The following is a 23,551-nucleotide window of genomic DNA, read 5'->3' on the forward strand; positions in this document are numbered from 1 at the left end:
AATTGCATTTTCCGTCAGATCGATCAATCAAACGGGACTCAATGAATAAATTGATCTGACCGGAAGTGTCCTCCAGGCGAGCGAATTTTATACCGTACCGTTCTTCGAGGTGTGGAGCGGACATCCACGCAAGCCTCCACAGCCCGACAGGCGAGCCCGGGGCCACCCTAGCCGCCCGGGGCCACCCTAGCCGCCCGGGGCCACGCTAGCCGCCCGGGGCCACGCTAGCCACCCGGGGCCACCCTAGCCACCCGGGGCCACCCAAAAGGCCGCGGCGGCGGGAGCGATCCCAGGTGATCCCGGGCAGCGTGATCGACCCACAGACCCCGTTTTTTGAGTGCTTTTATTTAGTTTTATTTTTACATTTATGTTAAATGAATTTAACTTAAATGACATGCGTCCCAGCATGTCATTTAAATGAGGAAATCTGCACTAATCTAAATGCAAAAAATGTTTCTGTGAATATGCTTGCTTCTAACATAAAGGTCAGAGAGTAAATCTAACCTCTGAAAACATCGTTATCGTTTCTAATAACTTCAAAATACAGTTAAGTGCAGCAGATTCTTTGCTCCATTTCTATTTTTTTTTTTTTTTAGTCACGTCTTTGCATTCACATTAAAGCCGCCAATGGCCGTTCCTATTTAGTATCAGCCAATCAGTGAGTCGCACCGCTGTCACAACGTTTTATTGCCTATTTCTCAGCCCAGCAACTCGGCCTCTGATTGGCTGTCGATGAAGAACCCTGATGGAGACTAAAAAGCTTGGTCCAAGCCTCATGACCTTGAACAGGGTAATCAAAAAGCCTTCGCAGTTCTGCCATGAATCCGTCATAACTGACCAACGCTGGAGCGCGGTTCTCAATAACCAGGGTCCATTGTGCCACTTGGTCGGACAAGAGATTAACAAAACCAATCTTTGCCGTGTCTGAGTAATACATTAACGTTGGAAGTGAAATACCAATGAAAACTGTAACAAAGCTACCGTAACGACTTACCTCACCTGAGAAGCATTTAGGGATGGCAGGCTCACGAGGTGCAGCAGAAGACGGTGATGCCGGTAACGGGGGGGCCAAGGAGGGCGCCCGGCCTGACCAAGGAGGACTGTGACATAGGCAGAGAGTTCCTAGAGGGAACTCAAAACTTGACCTGGGAGGTCAACGCCTGACGAAGTGCTTCACTGTCTGCTGGGTCCATTTTGGTCAGATCGTTCTGTTCCGACTTCCGGGCCAAAATTCAAGAATGCAGACAGGTGAGACAGCTTACACTGAAAAACTGAAAAAAAATAAAAGTTTATTTACACAATATTTCCAGCAGTGTGCCTGCCGCTCATGCCTATGGTGGTGAATGGAGTGCGAAGCAGACAAAAGGTGCAGTGCTCATCACAAAGGGAACCATTGTGAGCTCAGGAAAGGTTGACAAAAGGTAAAGTTAGTCAACAGCTAAATCCCAAGAACTGGATGTCTGGAAAGCTCGTTTTTCCACTGGCAAAGATGAAACGATGTGACGCTGGACAGCTGCTGTTGGCTGCCAAAGAGGCTTCTAATCGGTTTGCTGCAACTTTAGAAGCAGCCAGCAGGAGCGATGGGTCGACCACTCCCCCTAGTGGAACACACAGAATAGCACAAGCCCAAACAGACCAAAACCAGGATCAGAACACACAAGGCTCATTTTCTGGACGCAGCTCTTCAGTCTTGACTGTATTTGTTATGAACCGCAGACAAGAACTGAACCCCCAAGGCAGACACGAACACACACATGATTAGGTTGGATTTAAACCAAGCAATCTTTATTTTACAAAGAACTTAAGTTGGAAAAACTCTGCAATGTAGTCGGACTGGGCGGAACAAGCAGGCGTTGGATGGAAGATCTGAAGGTAAGAACAGGCAATGAGTATAAGAACCAGGAATGAACAAACACACAAACTGTCATCTGCCCTCAGCTCAGATCCAGGACGTGCTGATGGAGCTGACGGTGATCGACGGCAGCGACTTGTAGCAGCACCGCTTGTTGTCGGGCAGCGTCAGGCTGCCGCGGAGGACAGGCTCCCTGGAGGGATCCATCCAGGTAGCCCCAACCTGCCGAGCAATCCAGCAGCTCCGCCCTTCTGCCTCGCAGCGGAAGATAACGTGATCTGAAGTTTTATTTTGTTGCGTATGTTCACGCCATCAGAGTTATGGCTAAATGAGATTAAAGAATCGGATCCAGTTGGATAGGGTAAAACTGCTGCGTCATGACTCTGATGCCCCTGGAGGAGTCCCAGAAACCCTTGCGGTGCATCAGCGTGCCCAGGAGCCCGTCGTGCCACTACAGCAGCGAGCACTTGCTGATGGAGCAGTGGGACGTGGAGGGTAATCAATCAATCTTTATATATAGAGCGTCTGTTACAGTCAAAATTGTCTCTAGGTGCTTTACAGTATCCCAGGGCCGGACCCCCAACAAGTGCAAGTGTGTAGCCTTGGTAACGGAGGGCGGGGCCAGACCACGAATCGGGAAATCCAGAATAACAGATCACGTAAACTCCCCACGGTAACATCGTTGACTTTTGATCGCCGCACACCTGCTTGCTGTCTCTCCTCAGTCAGGTTGCTGTGTCCTGTAAACCTGTCCTGGACAAATGTCCTGGTGCGTCTTCGTCAGAAGTCGTAGTCGACGGGACAGATGGCCAGAGAATGCGAGGGGCTGTTGGGGACAAGACGCCCAGGGCTGAAGAAAGGACACAGCTGCTCAGAGAAAGAGCACTGGGTAAACTGGTGGATTAGGTCCGCAGAGTCCACATCGAAGAAAGACACGCAAGCGTCCTCGTAGTCCACAAACACACCCACCTTCTTGGGTGGGAGCTTGGGGCAGAGCCTCTGTCCATGAGCTCCATAATTGGAATTGTCTCTGAGACGGATGGTCCAGAATCCGTTATGCGGGCTGGCGGTGATGGACCCGGTTCTTTGTACCGACTCTCTAACCATTCCCAAGTCCCAGGAAGCCAGCCCTTCCACCTGGACCTGGAAGTAGAACCTCCCTGAGGAACAGCTGGGTCTGCCCAGGACGTTGCAGGTCTTCTCAAATCTCCTGGGGTTCTCCGGAAGTTTCTGAGGGATGCTTCCGGAGCGAACCTGTTTTTTGTCATCTGATAGAACAAGGAATTCATTGGCTGTGTCGGGATCCAGCGTCACGTCTTTGGAAAACTCCTGTACCCGGAACAGCTTGGCCTTGGCAATCAGCTTCTCCTTCTCGTTGCTTAACCTCTCCTCTAGTGCTTTGAGGGTGGACGCAACCTCCCGTCCATAAGAGGGCAGATCGATGGAGACACCCTCACACTCTCCCATGGTCGGGACGCTCGGCAACAGTCGCCGGGAGCCGGCGGGAGCTGAAGGTCGCTCCACCTCCTGGCAGGTGTTTGTGAGCAGCTGGATCTCCTGCTCCAGCTTCTGGATCAACCCATCCGCCTGCCTCTGTGTCGACCTTTGCTTCTTCCCAATATCTTCGACCAGACTGTCCTGGCTCCTCTTGATGTTCTCCAGCAGAACCCGGAAGGTTCTCTCACTGTCAGAGATGTGTCGCTCTGCTGATTTTTTGCTGATTGCAGCTGAACATCTGATCTCTTCAATCTTCATTCGTCTGTCCTGGATCATCTGCTCCATTTTCTCCTTCAGCTCTGCCTTTGTCCTCTCGTACTCGTTTTGGGGATTTTCTAAACAAGAGAAGACAAGAACAACAGTTAATCTGGCCCACATCAGAACCTTCTGACGGCAGCAGGTCGGTCGTCTGGTTTCTGGTTCAGCACCTCGGACCGCTTGATCTTCCGTCTCCTGAGTTCCTGAAGAACTTCCTTGAATCATAGATGTTTTTGTCAGAGACTCCAGATGGAGTGAACCTTTGAACCAGATTTACCTTTGAAATGTTTGGTTTCCTCCAAAAGGTCCTCCACCAGGTCGTTCCTGCTGACCTTTCTCAAAACTTCCAAGGTGACCTCCAGAGCTCCAGAGTCCTGATACTTCTGGACCATCAGATCCACCGTCTCTGTCCTTTCCGCTGTCTCCAGCTGAGCCACTGGGATGCCTGAAAAACTTCGCAGGACTTTTTTTTGTTTCAGGAACCACTTGAACGTCTTGAATTCTTTTCCGTTTAATTCTAGCAGGGTTTTCAACAGCTTCTCTTCCATCTGCCTGATTCAACAGAGACAATAGAGATCACAACAAAAGCTCTCTGAAGAACCTCAGGTATTATGGGCTCTGTGCACAGATCAGAATCCTCGGTGACACTTCCAGTTTACATTACATGGACAGAAACAGTTTCACCAGCGAGTCTGAGGGAATGTTGGCAGCTTTTTACATGCTAGCTAGAAGCACAACTATCTGTGGTAGGTTCCCTGTAGTAGATACTAGTTAACATTTACAGATGTTACACGTGGTAGATGCTAGCTAAAATTAACAGATGTTACCTGTGGTAGATGCTAGTTATCATTTACAAATCTGTGATGTTGGTGATCATCAAAGATTTTACCTTTGATTAACAGTTGCTTGTGGTTGTAGCTGTTGGCTGTCAAAGGGTTAGCTGGCTTCACTAGGAAGTAAACCAAAAGTTAACATATCAGTAGAATCAACAATTATCTGATTGAATAATCCTTTGTTTAATAAATGGATTATTTACAGAAATGAGCCAAAATGGATCAGAACAGTAAAACATTCCTTATGTTGGATCTGACCCGAGTCCGGTTTTCTGCACAGGATCTTGTCTAGATGAGGAAGTGTAGTGACGTGTAGTGACATGAAGTTTTGAAAAGTAACTGCTGATACCACGGCAAGGGTGTACATTCACGAAACCCCGCCCCTGAAGTGCTGTTTAACCCTTCGCTGGTCTCCATGTTCTCACCAAGTCAATCGGCAGGTTTGATGGTAGATTTTTCCCTTTTTCAGCCGCCTCTGGACAGAAAATCTTTATTTATTATGGTTATTAATGTTCAATTGATACGCTCAAAGAACCTGATTAAACAAAATGTACAACAGCATCCAGCTAAACTGTTAGCCTTTGATTGGGCTGTGATTCCACAGCTCAGCCACTAGAGGGTTGTAATGATGCGTGAATCATGTCTATGGGGCAGATGAAGATTGAAGGGGCAGTACTGTAATCACATGCAAACCACAATAATGTGGTAGAGGTTGACAGTCATGGTTCTGGATCCAGCTAGAACGTCTACTATGGAAACTTACTTTGTAAGTTCATCTGCTCATTATGCTTCACACCTGAGAGTCCATGTCTACATTATATGTATGTAAGAAATGTATTAAAATTAATCATTTAGATGCCCTGATATGTCAACAGGCACCATGTTAATCTGAAATGTTTATATCACTGACAAAAGTTGTCCAGCCAGAATATTTTCATTTCAAAAGTGAAGCGCCAGCACGCAAATACCGATGTTGTTTACGTGTCTGGGGCTGTAGCTCCGCCCTCCTGTCTCCTGACTCCTGTCTTCACAGACATCTTCAACTCCTCCCTGGAGTCGTGCCAGGTGCCAGCCTGCCTCAAAACCTCAACCATCGTCCCTGTCCCCAAGAAGCCACGGATCAACGGGCTTAACGACTACAGACCTGTGGCGCTCACCTCTGTAGTCATGAAGTCCTTAGAGCGCCTGATCCTGCCACACCTCAAGTCCATCACCACCCCCCTCCTGGATGCACTGCAGTTCGCCTACAGAGCCAACAGATCTGTGGACGACGCGGTCAACCTGGCCCTTCACTCCACCCTGCAGCATCTGGACTCCCCGGGAACCTACGCGAGGATCCTGTTCGTGGACTTCAGCTCTGGGTTCAACACCATCCGCCCCGCTCTGCTACAGGACAAGCTGTCCCAGCTTAGTGTGCCTGCCTCCCTCTGCAGGTGGATCACTCACTTCCTGACGGATCGGAGGCAGCATGTGCGGCTGGGGAAGACTGTCTCAGACTCTATCTCCATCAGCACTGGATCACCCCAGGGCTGTGTACTTTCCCCCCTCCTCTTCTCCCTGTACACTAACTGCTGCACCTCAAGCCACCAGTCTGTCAAGCTGATCAAGTCTGCGGATGACACCATCCTCATCGGGCTCATCTCCAATGGAGACGAGACTGCCTACAGGAGGGAGGTGGCTCGACTGGTGTCCTGGTGCGGACACAACAACCTGCAGCTGAATGCTCAGAAGACAGTGGAGATGATTGTGGACTTCAGGAAAGTCACAGCCCCTTTGCCCCCCCTTGCCCTCATGGACTCCCCCATCACCATCGCGGACTCCTTCCGCTTCCTGGGCACCACCATCACCCGGGACCTTAAGTGGGAGCCAACCATCAGCTCCCTCATCAAGAAGGCCCAGCAAAGGATGTTCTTTCTACGGCAGCTGAGGAAGCTCAAACTGCCTCCCAGGATGTTGGCGCAGTTTTATACGGCCATCATCGAGTCCATCCTCACCTCCTCCATCACCGTGTGGTTTGCTGGTGCCACCGCCAGGGACAGACTGAGGCTGCAGCGCGTCGTGCGCGCTGCCGAGAAGGTGATCGGCTGCAGGCTTCCATCCATCCAGGACCTGTATATCTCCAGGACCCGGAGGTGTGCAGGTCGGATCACGGCCGACCCTTCCCACCCTGGTCACGGACTGTTTTCCCCCCTCCCCTCAGGCAGGAGACTACGGTCCATTCGGACCAAAACCTCCCGCTACACAAACAGCTTCTTCCCCTCTGCCATCAGGCTGCTGAACACCAAGTGACTTATCACTTAAGCACCATGTACAGCAGCCAGTCGGACTCACGAACAATACATCACATTACTCCTGCATGGACCTGCACTATTTCTTACCACTTACCTCTTACCACTTACTATTTATGTATATACTGTATATATGTCTTATTTTTATTTTATTTATCTTATTCTAGTGTGGTCTTCTTTATGTTGAATGTCGCAGCGTCTCATCAAGACAAATTCCTAGTTTGTGTAATACTGTGTATTACATGAACAATGGCAATAAATCTGCTTCTGATTCTGATTCTGATCTACCACTCAGAAAGACGGGAACGTTTCAGCATCCAGGTTGTCGTTGAGCTTCGGCTACAAACCTAAAAGGCCTCGTTGTGATTCCCAAGAACGACAAAGTCGGAAACAAAACAGGGATCAGTATAGGACGGGGGGCCCAAATCCAGTCCTCGAGGGCCACAGTTGACTCCTACCAGACAAAAACGCTTCCTCCAAGAATGTGGTATCCCAAGTGGAAGCGATGTCTACCTGTTAGGACTTGGACCCCTATTTGAGAGACTTGAAGATAACTCCTCATTTGTGGCTGGACTGTTCCTTTAATGGGGCCAGAGCAGGTGTGCAGAGGAGGGGGTGGGGGTGTCTTGGGAGGGTCATACAATTGTCACAGTTTGGAGATCTGATGAATAAAGTTGAATCTCTATTCGGTTGTCATGGTGCATCAGAGGCATTTACACAGACAATAATGTCTCTCAAAGTTTGCTACCCACCCCCCAACACATAGAAAATGCCCTGTTTATTGTCCCTCCCCCATTTCGAAATAAGGGCTCCGCCCTCAGGGAGCAGGCCGGCCAATCAGAGGGCAGCAGGGCTGAAACAGGTAAAACAGGCTGGTTGGGTTTGAGCAGCCCAGTTTCTGCTTTATCTCACAGGACACGGAACCACGATGGCGGTCAACAACTGCGTCAAGTATCTTCTCTTCTTCTTCAACCTGCTCTTCTGGGTGAGTGTCACACCTGCGGCCTGTTTGTGCGGCGGTGCTCATGGTGGGTCTGACCTGGAGAAGTTTCAGGACACCACATGCCTTCATTATCTTCAGCCTAAACTACAAATGCTTTTGTTTCTAAAAATGCGGAATCAACCAGAAATCCTGAATTTGGGGTTTAAGTTTCTGAATCTGGAATTAAAGATCTGTGGAGTCTGAGTGTGAAGCTGCTCCTTCACTGTGGATGTTAATTTTCTTCCATAAACCAGAGATTCATTCATAATTCAGAGTTGAGATGTCAGCAGGGTCATGTGACATGAGTCAACAAAGTTTCCTGAAATGAGGATTTGTGTGTTTCATAATTTTGCTGGGAGTTTCCCCTTGTGTTGCTTCATTGATTTTAGAAAAAAAAAAAGATTGTTTCTCAATGTTGTTGCAATCAAACCAGATACAACACATGTGTTTCTGTTCATGCTAACACTAGGCGTGGTCCAATCAATTTTTGACACTGAAAAGGTCTCCCCATTAGCATCAACCTCAACTTTTGCTTTTCTGTATTTTTGCTATGCTATATTCTATAGATATAGAACAGTCCGATGCAACGATGGCAAAGCTGTTGAAACAAACACTGCTAGCATTGCTAGCTGGTAACTCCAGTGGACTTGTGTTTGAAACACCCAGGTGAGCTAAGAAGGTGAGGCTAAAGACCCAGCTCAAAGCTAACAGCTCATGGCACCAGTCCAAGAGATACCAGTTCATGATACCATCCAAACATACCAAATCTAAAGCCAACAGTTCATGCTACCACAATAACAGACCAAAGCTAAAGCTAACAGGCCATGCTACCACCCTAACAGACCAAAGCTAAAGCTAACAGGTCACGCTACCACCCTCACACAGTGGTTTCCAACCTTTTTTCCTTAAAGCCAACACCCTGCTTCCATCCAAGACAAGCCAACCCCTCCCCTGAGGTGCAACCCCTGCCTACCCACTTACTTGGAGGAAAAGTCTGTCTTCCTCTTCCCTTTCTTCCTTGAGTTTATGACCTTAAAATATGTGTCTCTTTTCGAGAGATGATGAAATGAACACACTTTATGGAAGGTGTTCTTTACACACACACACACACACACACACACACACACACACACACACACACACACACATACATTCAACGTGAGGGATATCCCATTCTTGACCCAATGGGTCGGGTATAATGTTGGTCCAGCCTGTCTACAGCGCTTCTGGAAAAGTTTTCCACAGGGATTCAGAGGATGTCCTGTGGGACTTTTGACCTGCTTCCAGAAGAACATTTGTGAGTCCAGACTCTGATCTCCTGCTCATAGTCTGCTCTAATTCATCCCACAGGTGTTCTATCGGGTTGAGGCCAAGTTCTTCCAGGTCTTTATGGACCTTGTTTTGTACACTGGTGTGTATTCCTGTTAGAAATGGAAGAAGTCGTCCCTAAACTGTCCAGAGCATGAAATTGTCCAAAATGCCGGGGGGCTGAAGCACTAAGGGAACCTGGGGGCCAAACCCACCTCCTGAACAACTACTGTTCACCTGGCAACTGCCAAACAGAGAGACGGGAGTCGTCCCGCAGCCTAAATTTTTCTTTCTGTCTCTCAGCAGGTGTATAATATAGAAACACAAATAACTTTAATGTTTAACTAACACATTACTAATCTTTTTACAATTAGTAGCTAATGATTTAAGAAATGTAAATGCGGTCCAAAAATGTTTTGTTTTTTGGGGGTTTTTTTTAGAAAGAATTTCAATTATCGATGCTGAATTAGATGCTGAACACGTCATGTGTCCTTTTATTTGTTGTCTCCTGACAAAAGGACGTTTCCGTCCTTGTCCTTGTTCCTATAAATTACGTGTCTGTCACAGCTGTCGCTCATGTGAAACCAGACACGAGCTGCTTTTAGCCGCAGGCTCATCAACTCCACCAATAACTGTTGTGGTCAGGGACCGCTTCTGCATTGGAAACAGAAGTTAAAGCCTAAAAGGTGGAAAAACGTGGGTGGGGTGCTGCTGCCGTTTGTCAGTCACCAGTGCCAGATTAGCCTCAACACACCCGTCTGTTTTTAGTTGCACCAGTTGTGATTTTGAAATAAACATGAGGTGAAGGATTAGCTTGAAGCCTGGACGCACCCGCTACTGAGTCATCAATAAGGAATGATCAGCCCCTCCCCCACTGACGGAATAATAAACAGTCTCAGGTATAACAATGACTTAAAAAACAAGGAACTCCAGTGGTTCGTCACCAAGTCAAGCTTCACCAGAACCTAGAGATCAATAGCCTTTATAATCATCTGACGCTAATTAGCCTAGCGTGAGCTAGCTGCTGTCAACTTCGGCTGGATCTGAGTTTTGAAATGCGTTAAATTAAAACACTTTGAAAATTTACTTGAAAGCTCTTAAAATCCCCCAATTATGGAGAGAAGAGTTCTGCCGGGAACGTTTGCTTGGGCCACGCCCACTGAAGGGTTAGGAACATTTGTTGTTGTCAAACATTAGCCAGTTTAACCAGATTATTTAGTTGTCCTGACAACAGACCCACCTGGGTCAGCTGGCTTTTCTCTGAGGCGACCAAGTCGCAGCTTTTGTCTTTGATCTTCAAAGCAGTCAAGTTTAGATTAAGTGTTTACGTCGTTGGAATAGTCGTATTTCTCAGATTCTGGATCTAGAATCTGTGGAGCTCAAACCTGCTTCGAGTCAACAACAGGTGTGAGGTCGTCCTCCAGACTGATCACACTGGTTCTGCAGCTCCTGCAGGTGTGACACACACTGACACTCAGGCATGCTGTTCTTTGTTCGTGTCGCTGTTAGCCATAAAGCAATTCATGCTAGCAAGAGTCAACACTAATGACATGGTGCTAGCGGTTCTGCCTGTTCTGAGGATGAAATATTGATGTGGACAGTTAAGGCAGCGTCCGACTGAGACGGCTGAATTAAATGTTCTCATGGTTTCTGCCTTTGTTCCTCCAGATTTACTGTAGTTCAGATGTTATTGATCGAGTTGTCGTTAGCTTGAATCGGCGAGTTGGACATCGGAACAGAAGCGTTCCTGATGACTCGGGATGTTTCAACTTCAGGGTTAAACACTTCAGCGTCCTGATGTTCTCTCACTTGTTTTATCTGATGTTCCTCACGTTCTCCTGACGTTCCTTCGTGCTTCTCCCTCTGCAGATCAGTGGTTGCATCATTCTGGGCGTCGCCATCTACCTGAAGGTCAACAAAGATGGACACTCGGTGAGGGACACGCTGGGGGACGTTCTGTGGACGTTGTCAGTTGTGGTTCTTTCCTTCAGGATTTGGAGGAAAAAGATTTCTTACGTTTCTCACAGCTCCATTTAAAAACATCTGATCTTTCGACAAACCGGAACATCAAAGAACCCAATGTTGAGATCAAACGTTTACGGAAAAATTTATTTTGAAAATCTGGGTATTGTTCGTCTTCAGATTGCAACTGAAGCTCTGCCGGGCGTCGACCTGATGATCGCCATCGGCGTCATCATCTTGGTACTCGGCTTCCTGGGCTGCTGCGGCGCCATCAGAGAGAACCGCTGCATGCTGCTGCTGGTGAGATCAAAGCCCTCCTTTGATCCTGCTAACACTCTAATGAAGCTCTACAGGCCACCAGACGCTTTCTGTCCCAATTAAACGTTTGTTCTCCATCAGTTCTTCATCAGCCTTCTCATCATCTTCATCCTCCTGGTGGCGGCGGGCATCGTGGGAGCCGTTGGCGAGAGCAAGGTAAATTAAGGAGCGCTGAGCTAGTGATGGGACGATGATACCTCAAGGAGTGTATTGACACACTACACAAACTGTGTCGGCACTGTATTGAGACTGTTGGTCACCCACTAGTGACCCCTGCAGTAGTTATAAAATGATTGCAGGTAAAGGAATTCCTTGTTTGCTAAACTGAGTTGGTGTGTAAAATATAGCAAATTTGAGTTACAATTTTTTACTTATGTACACATTTTTGTTAACTGGTAAATCATATGAAATAAGACAAAGTGATTAGTTTATGAATTTTTATTGAGGAACAAAAGTTTTTGGAGTGTCTTTGCTCCAAGGCGATGTCTCCTCTTAAACACCAGCTCCCCAGCCTTAGAAAATACTCTTTCACACGGTGCAGATGACGATGGTGAGCAGAGAGTTTTAAGTGCAAGTTGATGCAGATGTGGAGATGTTTTCTGGTTCTCACGAGTATCTGCCAATTCTTCACTGCCATGCCGAGCTCTATAATGCCTCAGCATTGATGAAGTGCTCTTATTGATGTAAGAGAGCTCTGTGGAGCAGAGCCGACACTTCACCTACAATAACATAAAAAGTTACAAACAATTCAAACCTCTTACTAGAACAGAGTAAAAACGAAGGTGGCGCATTGCATTCACTTGCTAAAAAAATAAACACCCTATCTCATGATTTTGAGATCAGGATCTCGTAATTACGAGATAAAATGAATAAAGCAACTGTAAGGCTCTTTAACTGACTATCATATGTATCACAGGTCATTCACTTGATAAAGTGAGTGCAATGCGCCACCGTTAAAAATTGTATACAACAGTAAACAATGCTCAAAGGAGAAAAAGATTTCCCTTGTTTGGAGATCAAAATTATTCCACACTGGAGAAAACTTCTTAGAACGATCCATAATTACGCAACTGCAAAACTCCATCCAACAAACCCACGACATGTCGATACAGTTTGTTTCCTTATAAACACACTTTGGCGCGGCACATCCAAACGATACAATTCCTGTATCGGTCACGTGATTCTTTCTTAAAGCGATACACGCACCGATACAGGGTTTCACTCTTGAGCTCTCGCACCAGCTGACGCACCAGTGTCGCTCGTCCCATCACTACGCTGAGCTGGGCCTGCTGCTGTGACCGGTGGGTCATGTGACTCCTCTGTGCGCAGGTGCAGGACTTCTTGAAGAAACATCTGGAGGAGAAGTTCGTCCCTCTGTCAGACAAGTCCGAAAGCGTGAAGCAGGACCTGGAGAACCTGCAGCGTGAGGTAGCCCCACAGCGCCCCCTGCTGGACGCTCCTGCTCAGCTGACCTGTTGATCACTGATCAATAATCAGACCTGAAGCTTCAGTGGACCTGATGGTCAATGTTCTTCCCTCCAGCTCAAGTGCTGCGGTCTCTTCAAGGGTCCAGCCGACTGGACCAAAATCCCCGACTCCTGCCGCTGCAACGCCACGGAGCCGGACTGCTCCAGCTCCAAGCTTTATTCCACGGTGAGAACGGTCACGCCGTCAGAACGCCGTCTGGTTCTCTGACACGTGTCTGACCGGTGTGATGTCATCGTGTGTCCCACAGAACTGCTACGAGAAGAGCGTGGAATGGATGAGGAATAATCTGGAGGTGGTGCTGGGCATCGCCTTCGCCATCGCCATCCTGCTGGTCAGTATCGCACACTAACCGGAACGCCATGTTCCTTCTCCCCTGTGATAACTGAGGAGAACGCAGACCTGCGGAACACCACAGCACTAAAGCTCAACCTCTGACCTCAGACGTTCTCTGACCTCAGACGTCCTCTCTGACCTCAGACTTACTCTCTGATTTCGGATGTTCTGTCTACCCTCAGATGTTCTCCCTGACTGCAAATGCTCTCTGACGTTCTCTGACCTCCTCTCTGACCTCGGACCTCCTCTCTGACCTCGGACCTCCTCTCTGACCTCGGACCTTCTCTCTGAACTCCTCTCTGACCTCGGACCTCCTCTCTGACCTCGGACCTTCTCTCTGACCTCCTCTCTGACCTCGGACCTTCTCTCTGACCTCGGACCTCCTCTCTAACCTCCTCTGACCTAGGACCTTCTCTCTGACCTCCTCGCTGACCTAGGACCTTCTCTCGGACCTTCTCTCTGACCTCGGACCTTCTCTCTGACCTTCTCTCTGACCTTTATTGTGTTTTTCCTGCAGATTTTCGGGATGGTCATGGCCATGATGCTCTACTGTCAGATTGGCCGGAAGGATGGCGCCACCACAGCCTGAGTTTGGCCACGCCCCTCCCTGCCTGCAACAGCCAATCAGCAATGTTTAATGGTCCTGTCGTGTTTTTACTGTGAAGGAACTGATGGTATTGATTACTTGTCTTGCTGTTTTGAAGAGGTTTGAGATGTTAAGAGTCTGAATATACTGAAGAGATCACAGAATATCAAATCTGTTCCTGACACTAAAATCTGATTTTTGATTAGGATTTAAAAACCTTAAAATCAGTGAATTTCCTGTTTTGTTTCCATTCTTGAGTTTTTTTTTTTGTCATTTTGTAGGTTTTTTCCCCCCGCTCATTCAAACTGAATTCGATTAATTTTGCATTTAAATAAAATAAATTAAAAATTTGAATAAATTGTGGAAAACTGATTTTTTTTTTTTTTAATTCAACAGAAAAATCAGGTTGCTGCAGCTCTTGTGGCCACCAGGTGTCAGTGTTGGGCAATTTATCATGAAATGCAAATAATGATCAATTTTTAACCAGTGGACGAGTGATCGAATGATGAGAAGGTTTAAAGTTGAAACCGTTCATCATCAGAGCGCATCAAAGACAGTGTTCTGTAGAACCAATGTAACAGCAACGCTAGTGGGAAACTGCCGCTTCCCTCCCACACCCACCTTCACACCTTTGTGTTTGACGGTGTAGAAACCGATCGCCTGACCGTCTCTCCACAACAGGCTGCAGCTTTCGGTGCGGGGGTGCAGGGAGAAACACACGCTCTCATCCAAAGTTCTGTCCACAACCCGACTGAGCAGGAACAGTATCACCCTCTCCACAATCGACTGGACCTGGAGAGGAAAAAACACTGATTTAGGAGGACCAACTGTTCCCACAAGTCATATATTTACCAAAAAAGACTAAAGCTAATATAGACACTTACAGCATGTGTTGCCTTCATTATAAGGCATTTCAGTTTTTGCGGCTCCAGACGGATTTGTTATTGTTTTCTTGGTCCAATATGGCTCTTTCAACAGTTTGCGTTGCCAACCCCTGGTCTACGGGATACATGGTGATCTCGCCTGTGTACAGGTCACTTTCTTACACCTGTACATGTAATCAATAACCTGAAAAAAATGATTTTAATAATCCCATGACAGGACTGGATGGAGAATCCCCACAGTGCATCATGTCTCACATTTGAAAAGCTACTAATATTAGTTGGGTTAAAGTCACTTACGCAAGATGGCGTAACCGTCACGTTAAATGCACTAGTAATAATAAATCCTTCGTGAGAACTGATTCAAATTTAATAAAAACAAAAGGATATACAGTATGACAAAGGTACTGCTGCTTTTTAAGACCATGATTTTAAGATAATTCGGAACAAGATTTCGCTGAACCGAAACTTGGCTACTTCCAAGCGCTGCTCAACGAGCAATGTTCACATTAGCAAGAAGGGTCGTTTTACAAAAGTACTGCCCGACTTAAAACAGAAGTCGTGCGTATAACATGCAGTCGTTGTCTTACTGTTCCGGTCCATAAATACTTGCGCAGACCCAGAACTTGTAGTGTGTAAATAGGGGCCGGTCACGAAATGCCCAAGGTTGACATATGTCGTGGACTTCAGCGCCCCCGTGTGTCCATAGAGGGGTATGACACCCCCCAGCGTCAGTGTACTACGATCTGTTGATTCTCCTAATCTCTCCTAATCCACTGATGTGTACAATAACTGTTGGATGAACACAACATCAACTGTTATGGTCTTAAAAAAAGGCACACTCGGACGGAACTCTCAAAATATCATCAAAGCCAAACGGGAGCTTTCTGAGCTGTAGTACATGTTTTCCGCAGTACTTAAGCCTTCATAACGCTACAGTAGACGTCTTATTAAATAAAGGAAACGATGGGAATTTTGTTCTCAATCCACAATCTACACAAGCATACAGCGTTAGTTATTATTCTTTATGCCAGAAATTTGTGTTTTATTGGGAAAGAGGGATGATAAATAGTTGTCAGCTTGCACAGGGGTAATGGAGGTAATAATGCAGCAATACCAGGGTCACAGCAAGGAAAACAAGGGTCACAGCCTGAGCGCATGCGCAGTGAGGGGCGCTGAGCGCGCCACACTGGTCAGCGTTAATTGGGAGCGCGTCAGAGCGGAGCCAGTTGTCTTCATCGCCTGAAGAGACGGCCCAGATGAAGTTCGGACGGTATTGTTTATCACAGACGAATTTTAAGCCATTTTCCTGACTGTGTCGTATTTATAGTTTGGTTAGTGGCTATTGCTTTATGTTGTTATGTTTGGTAGTTGGGTTTCTGCTTGTTAATTGGGTGGTTGCATTGCGATGGTTGTTCTGAGGATTATACCCTTTATTTAGTGTCACACGACGTTATTGTGGTCGTATTTAAGATGTTAAGTGTGTGACAATTTCTGTCCAAGCTTTATATCGTTAATTACCACGTGAAGTGCGTGTTAATTTATGCGTGTAGATACCTGTATTTGACCACTAGATGGCAGCATAGTTATTCAAAAGACGCCATTATTCGGAACGCTTTTGTTCTCGTTTATAGTTTAGAATTAAGTCTGGTTAAGTATTAAGTTAAGTTTCTTTAAAAACTTCATTTTTTTGCTCCTATTTATGCATTGGTGGTTCAGTGGTAGAATTCTCGCCTGCCACGCGGGAGGCCCGGGTTCGATTCCCGGCCAATGCAAATAGTTTTTATCTTATTCTTATGTTTTATTGAATTTGATCATATGAGAACCCTCTGGGCTTCGATCCGATTGTCTGGTTCTCCGTTACAACTATTCTCGACTGGCCCCCGCGTGGTAGAGAGAGAGAGAGAGAGAGTTTTAGCTAAACGGCCCTAAACCGTTTCCCATTCATTTTCAATGGTAGTGCTAAACCACTACGGACGCAATATATTTCCGGCCGCTATCATCCTGTGGCGCTGTTCTGCCGTTTCTATGAAGAGCGGCTCCTCTCCGGAAAGTTCCTTCTTTGGTAAACTTCGCTGAAGGTAAGTTTGGGCTTGATTTCCTTCTAAATTAATGAGGAAACTTTTCGTAATTGTGCATAGGCTGTGGTCAATTTTGTCCTAAATTAGCAAGGAACATGCTATAATTGGCCCTAAATTATAATGTACTGTATTTGTCATGCTACAATATACTCATATCTTGTCAAGCTAGTTTTTCCTATTGTATTACGGTCATATCTCGTCGCCAACTTAAAGACAAATTACACACACACACACACACATACACACACACACACACACACACACACAGAGCTTTACACATGGTACCACACTTTATCTTTTACTGGCCTAAGATTCCTTTGATCACATTTATCAGGTGTGATTTGAAAAATGGGTGGAACTGTTTTATGAGTGTCTAATAAAAATGAGAAAATTAATAGACATTTTTCCTTTATGTCAGCTCAACATGCAGAAGCAAGTCGCCTTTTTTCCTGGGAAACTTCAGGTCGTGTTCCTCAAGGGGCCTCTTGGGTTTCTCCTCCAGGAGCCATCTGATGAAGCCAAACAGGTGAGTTCCACTCCTCAGGACAAGTCTGGGGCCATGAGGGAGGACCTCGTACGGCAGAACGCTTTGGCCGTCATCCGACAAAGAGGGGGGGGGGGGTCCCTCAGATAAGATGGAGGTGGTGGGAGACTATGTCCTGCAGTTTGGTAAATATAAAGGGAAGTCATTCTGATGGCTTTTGCAGAATGACGTAGGATACACCGTGTATCTTATCAAGAACGTGCAGAACGAGGAGGCAGCAGGTCTCTGTATGGCTCACAGCCACAGTAAGGACAGCCTCCAGTCATTTGTGAGTTATGCCCTCAGTTTCCAATAAATCCAGGCTCTTCTCACTTATAACGGCGGAAGAGGGGATGGAGTGACTGCCTCGTCTGAAGACGACCAGCTGGTTGGATTTGGTGCCCGAGCCAAGAGCAGGTGGAAGGAGATCTGGGACAGCAGAGGTGATGGCTATGCCCATTTTGTCACAGGCAGGCGCTGCGTTCCAGGTACACGAATGTTCAGGTTGCAGCAGAACCTGCTGAAGAGGCAGCAGCCCACCACATCTTCCACACCTGCTGAGCATCCCATGAAGGCCCCAGCTGAGCCCCTGGGTATGCTAATTCCTTCATGTGACAAGTTCAACTTTGGGAAAAGGTTTTTTTCTTTTCTACTAACAACCTTTAGCCGGTATTTTTGTCTTTAACACAGCCATGGAGGAGGACGTGGAGATGGAAAGGGAGATGCTGAGCATCCATAACGCTGATCTGCAAGTCCAGAGCTGTAAATACACCGTTACCACATTTATTTCATGTCAGACAAACAAAGTCCATGTCGTATCTGATTTCTGTTGTTTTTCTTTTCACCTGTGTGCAGATGCTATGCCAGTAGCAGCAGCCGCCCTGCCCACGCCTCTGACGCAGGACTCCATTGAAAAAATTGTGCAGGGTATTCTAGAGATGCAGCAGCAGCAGCAGACAAAACTTCCCCACAAGCTCCAGCTCTTTTCCCGCCAGAGAGGTGACGTTCCATGTTCCAAAAGCCAATTTCCATAACCGAGGATCGGACCGCCAAGGCCCCCACCTTGGTCCGCCGCGCAATCCACACTGCACCGGACCCTTCATGCTCCTCCTGCGGGTGGTGGGTCCACTGGAGACGGGAGTATCCACATAGCTGGTTCGGGCTCGGCCCGACCCGGCCTCATGGACGTAGGCCCGGCCACCAAGCGCTCGCCATCGAGCCCCGGCCCCAGGCCTGGCTCCAGGGTGGGGCCCCGGTAAACCTCCGGGCCGGGTACGCAGCTTCCCTTTTAGATGTTCCATGATGGGTCTTCTGAACCACCGCAGCATGATGCTGAAAAGTTAATTCATGCTTTTGTTACTTCCAGGCTGGACTATTGTAATTCTTTATTATCAGGGTGTCCAAACAACTCTTTAGGAAGCCTCCAGTTGATCCAAAATGCTGCAGCCAGAGTTCTGACAGGTATTGACAAAAGAGATCACATCTCCTGTAATGGCGTCGCTTCATTGGCTGCCTGTTAAATTTAGAATAATTTTTAAAACCCTTCTTTTGACCTAAAGGGTCCTCAGAGGCCTAGCTCCATCCTACCTGGAGGAGCTAGTGATACCTTACCAGCCCAATAGACCGCTCCGCTCTCAGAATGCTGGTCTACTTGTGGTTCCCAGAGTTTCCAGGAGTAGAATGGGGGGCCGAGCATTTAGCTACCAGGCCCCCCTGCTTTGGAACCAGCTCCCTGTCCAGGTACAGGAGGCTGACTCCATCGCTACTTTTAAGATCAGACTTAAAACCTACCTCTTTGAAAAAGCTTATTGTTACTAATTCTGTAGTTCCAGTTACTATCATAGACAGACAAATTATCATACTTAGGGGGTCGTCTAATCGTTAGGTCACATCTTAGCTATGCTGCTATAGGCCAAGGCTGCCGGGGTCCAGAAACATGATCACCTGACAGGCCTCTGTCACCCCACTGGGTCATGGTTTCCTCTCCTCTCCTCTCCTCTCCTCTCCTCTCCTCTCCTCTCCTCTCCTCTCCTCTCCTCTCCTCTCCTCTCCTCTCCTCTCCTCCCCTTCTCCTCTCTCTCTACCCAGCTCCCCCATCAGCAGGAGGGTCCCCCTACATGAGCCTGGTCCTGCTCAAGGTTTCTTCCTGTTAAAGGGAAGAAACCTTCCTTGCCACTGTTGCTTGTCTGGGGTCAGGCCCTGGGATTCTGGAAAGCGCCTTGAAACAATTTTGATTGTATAAAGATTGATTTGATTTGATTCTTTGTCTGACCCTTCACCTTGGACCAATCTGCCTTGGGAGACCCTACCAGGGGCAAACTGCCCCGGAAAGCAGAGCTCCCAGGCTCATTAGGGTACGCAAACTCCTCCACCACGATAAGGTGATGGTTCACGGAGGAGTATAGAGGGTTCTCATATGATCAAATTCAATAAAACATAAGAATAAGATAAAAGCAATTTGCATTGGCCGGGAATCGAACCCGGGCCTCCCGCGTGGCAGGCGAGAATAGGTGTAACGGAGAACCAGCCAATCAGATCGAAGCTGCCCGAAGACCTCAGAGGGAGAGTTAGAATCCAGCTTTGGGCATAATCACGTCGAAGATATGTGTTTGAAAAATTCACGTTAATAAAAATGTTTAAAGAGCATCGCAGTTTCTGGGTTTCTGTGAGTTTAATGAGCCACAAATGCTTGCTGCTCTTTTTAGGAGCACAGCAGTCTATTAAAGTGTAGTTTGTATCATAGCATAGTTTTAGTGACAAATTCTAAATTGCAAGTAGCAGATATGAACAGGGAAATGCTACGTTATCCCCTTATTCTGCTACAAATAATCTGATGAGATAGGTGGGGAACAAATTCAGTTGGGGATAGACAGATAATATATTAGTGTTGATAGTATTATACTTGAGTTCTTTAGATATTGTTTTCAATTCAGGACTCTGCCGCTTTTAGTTGGCTTTTGCAAAGACAGAAATGTTGACAACAGTATGGACCAAAGTGGGAAATTCAATTTTATTTAAACACAAACACACTCATAAAACATTAAATCTCAAACTATGTACAGGAATTAAATATTAAATGTAAAACGATGTACAATAGTGCAACATTAAATCTCAGTGCAACATTAAATATCAAAGTGTGTACAGTAGTGCAAAATTAATTTCATAACTATGTCCAGTAGTGCAACATGCATTCCTGGCATGTAGTTCATTTTGTCCGTTCCTCCATCCATCTTCATCTCTCTGCCTCAAAGAAAGGAGTGGCCACAAACTCTTTCCAAGTCATCTCTCGGGCCATCCCCTTGTCCCGATATAGAGAATAGACTTTGGATGGGCAGTAAATGTATTTACCTGCCACTCCAGGGAACCCTGTATGTATATGTGGGCTGTTTGGTCCCTGTTTAAGAGTCAAATGGCAGAACCTGCAGAGGCGATCAGGTGGCTGAGAGTCGGGTCTCTGTCTCCGAGCTTTTTCCTCCACACGCTTTTTGGTGGCCTCCAGCTCCCTCTGGAAAAACTCTGACGCGGCAAATTGTTCAAAGGGCATTCTGGGGTCAGAGAGTCCCTCAGCAGCATAAGTCTGATGCACCTTCCTTGAGCAGTAGAAGTCGCGAACAGGACCCTGCTGATAGAAAAAGTGGATGGAAGATCCATCCGTCCCATACCGAGACTTGGGCTGTCCACAGGCGAGACAGGGTTTCGTCTGTCTCATCTTCTGCTCTGGTCGGTGCTGCTGCTGCTGCATCTCTAGAATACCCTGCACAATTTTTTCAATGGAGTCCTGCGTCAGAGGCGTGGGCAGGGCGGCTGCTGCTACTGGCATAGCATCTGCACACAGGTGAAAAGAAAAACAACAGAAATCAGATACGACATGGACTTTGTTTGTCTGACATGAAATAAATGTGGTAACGGTGTATTTACAGCTCTGGACTTGCAGATCAGAGTTATGGATGCTCAGCATCTCCCTTTCCATCTCCACGTCCTCCTCCATGGCTGTGTTAAAGACAAAAATACCGGCTAAAGGTTGTTAGTAGAAAAGAAAAAAACCTTTTCCCAAAGTTGAACTTGTCACATGAAGGAATTAGCATACCCAGGGGCTCAGCTGGGGCCTTCATGGGATGCTCAGCAGGTGTGGAAGATGTGGTGGGCTGCTGCCTCTTCAGCAGGTTCTGCTGCAACCTGAACATTCGTGTACCTGGAACGCAGCTCCTGCCTGTGACAAAATGGGCATAGCCATCACCTCTGCTGTCCCAGATCTCCTTCCACCTGCTCTTGGCTCGGGCACCAAATCCAACCAGCTGGTCGTCTTCAGACGAGGCAGTCACTCCATCCCCTCTTCCGCCGTCATAAGTGAGAAGAGCCTGGATTTATTGGAAACTGAGGGCATAACTCACAAATGACTGGAGGCTGTCCTTACTGTGGCTGTGAGCCATACAGAGACCTGCTGCCTCCTCGTTCTTGATAAGATACACGGTGTATCCTACGTCATTCTGCAAAAGCCATCTGAATGACTTCCCTTTATACAGGGAGTGCAGAATTATTAGGCAAGTTGTATTTTTGAGGATTAATTTTATCATTGAACAACCACCATGTTCTTAATGAACCAAAAAGACTCATTAATATCAAAGCTGAATATTTTTGGGAGTTGGAGTGGGGCTATTTTAGGAGGATATCTGTGTGCAGGTAACTTACTGTGCATAATTATTAGGCAACTTAACAAAACAAATATATACCCATTTCAATTATTTATTTTCACCAGGGAAACCAATATAACAGCTCAACATTCACAAATATACATTTCTGACATTCAAAAACAAATCAGTGACCAATATAGCCATCTTTCTTTGCAAGGACACTCAAAAGCCTGCATGGATTCTGTCGGTGTTTTGATCTGTTCCCGATCAACATTGCGTGCAGCAGCAACCACAGCCTCCCAGACACTGTTTTCCCTCCTTGTAAATCTCACATTTGATGAGGGACCACAGGTTCTCTGTGGGGTTCGGATCAGGTGAACAAGGAGGCCATGTCATTAGTTTTTCTTCTTTTAGGCCCTTTCTTGCCAGCCAGGCTGTGGAGCACTTGGATGCGTGTGATGGAGCATTGTCCTGCATGAAAATAATGTTTTTCTTGAAGGATGCAGACTTCTTCCTGTACCACTGCTTAAAGGTGTCTTCCAGAAACTGGCAGGAGGACTGGGAGTTGAGCTTTAATCCATCCTCAACCCGAAAAGGCCCCAAAAGCTCATCTTTGATGATACCAGCCCATACCAGTACCCCACCTCCACCTTGCTGGCGTCTGAGTCGGACTGGAGCTGTCTGCCCTTTACCAATCCAGCCACGGGCCCATCCATCTGGCCCATCAAGACTCACTCTCATTTCATCAGTCCATAAAACCTTAGAAAAATCAGTCTTGAGATATTTCTTGGCCCAGTCTTGACTTTTCAGCTTGTGTCTTGTTCAGTGGTGGTCGTTTTTTAGCCTTTCTTACCTTGGCCATGTCTCTGAGTATTGCTCACCTTGTGCTTTTGGGCACTCCAGTGATGTTGCAGCTCTGAAATATGGCAAAACTGGTGGCAAGTGGCATCTTGGCTGCATGCTTGACTCTTCTCAGTTCATGGGCAGTTATTTTGCGCCTTGGTTTTTCCACACGCTTCTTGCGACCCTGCTGACTATTTTGAATGAAACGCTTAATTGTTCGATGATCACACTTCAGAAGCGTGGCAATTTTAAGAGTGCTGCATCCCTCTGCAAGATATCTCACTATTTTTGACTTTTCGGAGCTTGTCAAGTCCCTCTTCTGACCCATTTTGCCAAAGGAAAAGAAGTTGCCTAACAATTATGCACACCTGATATAGGGTGTTGATTTCATTAGACCACACCCCTTCTCATTACAGAGATGCACATCACCTGATATGCTTAATTGGTAGTGGGCTTTCGAGCCTATACAGCTTGGAGTAAGACAACGTGCATAAAGAGGATGATGTGGTCAAAGTACTCATTTGCCTAATAATTCTGCACTCCCTGTATTTACCAAACTGCAGGACATAGTCTCCCACCACCTCCATCTTATCTGAGGGACCCCCCCCCCTCTTTGTCGGATGACGGCCAAAGCGTTCTGCCGTACGAGGTCCTCCCTCATGGCCCCAGACTTGTCCTGAGGAGTGGAACTCACCTGTTTGGCTTCATCAGATGGCTCCTGGAGGAGAAACCCAAGAGGCCCCTTGAGGAACACGACCTGAAGTTTCCCAGGAAAAAAGGCGACTTGCTTCTGCATGTTGAGCTGACATAAAGGAAAAATGTCTATTAATTTTCTCATTTTTATTAGACACTCATAAAACAGTTCCACCCATTTTTCAAATCACACC

At 46.8% G+C, this 23,551-nt stretch overlaps 3 protein-coding genes and 1 non-coding gene across 6 annotated transcripts; 2 read left to right on the plus strand and 2 right to left on the minus strand.

Moving 5' to 3' along the window:
• Window positions 1–1,763: 1,763 nt before the first annotated feature.
• Window positions 1,764–4,781, minus strand: LOC101074141 (E3 ubiquitin-protein ligase TRIM21-like). Of its 3 annotated transcripts, none has more exons than XM_011613186.2 (4): window positions 4,644–4,781; window positions 4,497–4,556; window positions 3,885–4,155; window positions 1,764–3,684 (listed from the first exon to the last, which is right to left on the minus strand). In XM_011613186.2, exons 3-4 carry the CDS (start codon window positions 4,153–4,155, stop codon window positions 2,633–2,635), a joined length of 1,323 nt encoding a protein of 440 aa, XP_011611488.2. In that variant the 5' UTR covers window positions 4,497–4,556; window positions 4,644–4,781; the 3' UTR covers window positions 1,764–2,632. The 3 variants fall into 3 exon arrangements, with proteins under 3 accessions (XP_011611488.2, XP_029681315.1, XP_029681316.1); XM_029825455.1 differs by having other exon boundaries at window positions 3,885–4,159; XM_029825456.1 differs by having other exon boundaries at window positions 3,885–4,159; window positions 4,497–4,781.
• A 2,780-nt stretch (window positions 4,782–7,561) lies between these two features.
• On the plus strand, window positions 7,562–14,063 carry LOC101074366 (tetraspanin-8). Its single transcript, XM_003972675.3, has 8 exons — window positions 7,562–7,713; window positions 10,888–10,950; window positions 11,161–11,280; window positions 11,380–11,454; window positions 12,628–12,726; window positions 12,841–12,951; window positions 13,034–13,117; window positions 13,637–14,063. The coding sequence occupies exons 1-8, from the start codon at window positions 7,657–7,659 to the stop codon at window positions 13,706–13,708; spliced, it is 681 nt and encodes a 226-aa protein (XP_003972724.2). The 5' UTR covers window positions 7,562–7,656; the 3' UTR covers window positions 13,709–14,063.
• LOC115246686 (protein FAM169B-like) lies at window positions 13,065–14,728 on the minus strand. The gene is made up of 3 exons (XM_029825783.1): window positions 14,590–14,728; window positions 14,327–14,497; window positions 13,065–13,185 (listed from the first exon to the last, which is right to left on the minus strand). The coding sequence occupies exons 1-3, from the start codon at window positions 14,605–14,607 to the stop codon at window positions 13,132–13,134; spliced, it is 243 nt and encodes an 80-aa protein (XP_029681643.1). The 5' UTR covers window positions 14,608–14,728; the 3' UTR covers window positions 13,065–13,131.
• A 1,562-nt stretch (window positions 14,729–16,290) lies between these two features.
• On the plus strand, window positions 16,291–16,361 carry trnag-gcc (transfer RNA glycine (anticodon GCC)). The gene has a single exon. It is a non-coding gene; the product is annotated as a tRNA-Gly (tRNA).
• The last annotated feature ends 7,190 nt before the right edge of the window (window positions 16,362–23,551 follow it).

Source organism: Takifugu rubripes, chromosome 18 (genome assembly GCF_901000725.2).
Source record: "Takifugu rubripes chromosome 18, fTakRub1.2, whole genome shotgun sequence".
NCBI lineage: Eukaryota > Metazoa > Chordata > Actinopteri > Tetraodontiformes > Tetraodontidae > Takifugu > Takifugu rubripes.